At 31.5% G+C, this 3,041-nt stretch overlaps 1 protein-coding gene across 1 annotated transcript; it reads left to right on the top strand.

Annotated features, from left to right (window-relative positions):
* The first annotated feature begins 1,817 nt into the window (after positions 1–1,817).
* On the top strand, positions 1,818–2,321 carry LOC139842209 (uncharacterized). Its single transcript, XM_071832378.1, has one exon. The coding sequence runs from the start codon at positions 1,818–1,820 to the stop codon at positions 2,319–2,321; it is 504 nt and encodes a 167-aa protein (XP_071688479.1).
* Positions 2,322–3,041: the final 720 nt, after the last annotated feature.

The raw sequence follows: 3,041 nt of genomic DNA, 5'->3' as shown, positions 1-3,041 counted from the left end.
TTAAATCAAAGTTTATCATAATTTTTAATTAACTAACCCAAAACAGCCCGCGGTGTTACTACGACGGCGTAAATCCGGTTTTACGGTGTTTTTCGTGTTTCCAGGTTTTAAATCATTAAGTTAGCATATCATATAGATATAGAACATGTGTTTAGTTGATTTTAAAAGTCAAGTTAGAAGGATTAACTTTTGTTTGCGAATAAGTTTAGAATTAACTAAACTATGTTCTAGTGATTACGAGTTTAAACCTTCGAATAAGATAGTTTTATATATATGAATCGAATGATGTTATGAACATCATTACTACCTTAAGTTCCTTGGATAAACCTACTGGAAAAGAGAAAGATGGATCTAGCTTCAACGGATCCTTGGATGGCTCGAAGTTCTTGAAGCAGAATCATGACACGAAAACAAGTTCAAGTAAGATCATCACTTGAAATAAGATTGTTATAGTTATAGAAATTGAACCAAAGTTTGAATATGATTATTACTTTGTATTAGAATGATAACCTACTGTAAGAAACAAAGATTTCTTGAGGTTGGATGATCACCTTACAAGATTGGAAGTGAGCTAGCAAACTTGAAAGTATTCTTGATTTTATGTAACTAGAATTTGTAAAATATATGAAGAACACTTAGAACTTGAAGATAGAACTTGAGAGAGATCAATTAGATGAAGAAAATTGAAGAATGAAAGTGTTTGTAGGTGTTTTTGGTCGTTGGTGTATGGATTAGATATAAAGGATATGTAATTTTGTTTTCATTTAAATAAGTCATGAATGATTACTCATATTTTTGTAATTTTATGAGATATTTCATGCTAGTTGCCAAATGATGGTTCCCACATGTGTTAGGTGACTCACATGGGCTGCTAAGAGCTGATCATTGGAGTGTATATACCAATAGTACATACATCTAAAAGCTGTGTATTGTACGAGTACGAATACGGGTGCATACGAGTAGAATTGTTGATGAAACTGAACGAGGATGTAATTGTAAGCATTTTTGTTAAGTAGAAGTATTTTGATAAGTGTCTTGAAGTCTTTCAAAAGTGTATGAATACATATTAAAACACTACATGTATATACATTTTAACTGAGTCGTTAAGTCATCGTTAGTCGTTACATGTAAATGTTGTTTTGAAACCTTTAGGTTAACGATCTTGTTGAATGTTGTTAACCCATTGTTTATTATAACAAATGAGATGTTAAATTATTATATTATCATGATATTATGATATATAATATATCTTAGTATGATGTATATACAGTTAAATGTCGTTACAACGATAATCGTTACATATATGTCTCGTTTCGAAATCATTAAGTTAGTAGTCTTATTTTTACATATGTATTTCATTGTTAATACACTTAATAATATATTTACTTATAATTTAACATAATTAACCAAGTGTATCAATATCTTAATATGACTCATATGTACCTAGTAAGACGTTGTTATAACGATAATCGTTATATATATCGTTTTCGAGTTTCTTAAATTAATAGTCTCATTTTTATGTATATAACTCATTGTTAAAATACCTAATGAGATACATACTTATAATAAAAACATGTTAACTATATATATAACCATATATATGTCATCGTATAGTTTTTACAAGTTTTAACGTTCGTGAATCACCGGTCAACTTGGGTGGTCAATTGTCTATATGAAACATATTTCAATTAATCAAGTCTTAATAAGTTTGATTGCTTAACATGTTGGAAACATTTAATCATGTAAATATCAATCTCAATTAATATATATAAACATGGAAAAGTTCGGGTCACTACAATTCACCACTGTCCAAGAACATGTTTAACATCTTTAACGAACGGGCAAAAAGAGCTCAACGATACAAAACAACATGTTATCACGAACAACAAGGTGTTTTCAAGGTTCAATCAACTTATCAAAGAAGTGGTGAAGGTGGCACCGATTACACAGTGGAGTTTAAAGAGAAAAGGTGTTCATGTGGAATTTGGCAACACCAAAGATTACCTTGCTCTCATGCCATTTCCGTGTGTAGCCATCTAAACGAGGATATAAATAGATGCATCAGTAAAAAGTACACAACTCCTACATGGAGAGAGCAATATAGCCATCATTTTAATCCACTAAGAGACGCGAGCTACTGGGCACATATACAATGGAACATTATGGCCGATCCATCAAGATTGATTAAGCACAGGGGGAGGAAGCAATCAAAACATATTAAGAACCAGATGGATGAGCGTGAAAACCAAAAACCAAATTGTGGTATATGCAGGGCTGAAGGTCACAACAGGAATACCTATCCAACTACTAGAATGCCATAGGTTTTCAGTAGTAATTTGTTGTAATCGCTAAGTATTTTTATGAATAAAAAAGTGTTGTTGAAATAATGAAATTGCACATTACTAATCATATTCAGGTACTAATCTATTACAAGTAACTTTAATTTATAATAGGTCTAGGTGCATAATAGTATTCACCATGACTATCATACATCGTATCGAACTCAAGTGCGTCTTCAAAAACACCAAATAAAACATACAACTCTATCTTTTCTGAAAGTATACACGCTTTTCCTACTAATGTATACCATTCTTCATCATAGCACATTGCTTCGGGTTCAGCAACTCCTGTTTTGTAGTAGTATATGTCCATTGAACGTGGATTCTTTGCTAGCTTTTCTCGAAGAAACTCATTCAACTTCTTCATATTAAAGCCCCGAACATCTACGTTATCAAACGTCATTTTAGGCCCTTTAGAGAGTTCTGTTTTACCATCATTCCATTCAAAATCACAATCATGATACAAATCAATTGATACGTATTTCGGATCCATTTTTGTTATGTGTTTATGAAACAATCAAAATTCACTTTTATAATCTTAACTCTACAAATAATCTGAAGTTTTAAAGTCCGGTTTCAGACCTTTAAGAAAAAGCATGCAAAACCGATGTTTGAAACTTCAGTTTCTCAGGTACTAGACTGTTACCTATTACCTTTTACTATTACCTTTTACTGTTCGGCAGCTTTTACTGAAACCGAATT

This window comes from Rutidosis leptorrhynchoides, chromosome 4 (assembly GCF_046630445.1).
Source record: "Rutidosis leptorrhynchoides isolate AG116_Rl617_1_P2 chromosome 4, CSIRO_AGI_Rlap_v1, whole genome shotgun sequence".
NCBI classification, from domain to species: Eukaryota; Viridiplantae; Streptophyta; class Magnoliopsida; order Asterales; family Asteraceae; genus Rutidosis; species Rutidosis leptorrhynchoides.
The sequence above is the reverse complement of the archived record's forward strand: the minus strand, read 5'-3'. Positions and strand labels throughout refer to the sequence as shown.

Bases quoted from the DNA above. Each gene is read 5' to 3' on its own strand.
- LOC139842209 (XM_071832378.1), top strand. From the start codon at position 1,818: ATGTTTAACATCTTTAACGAACGGGCAAAAAGAGCTCAACGATACAAA.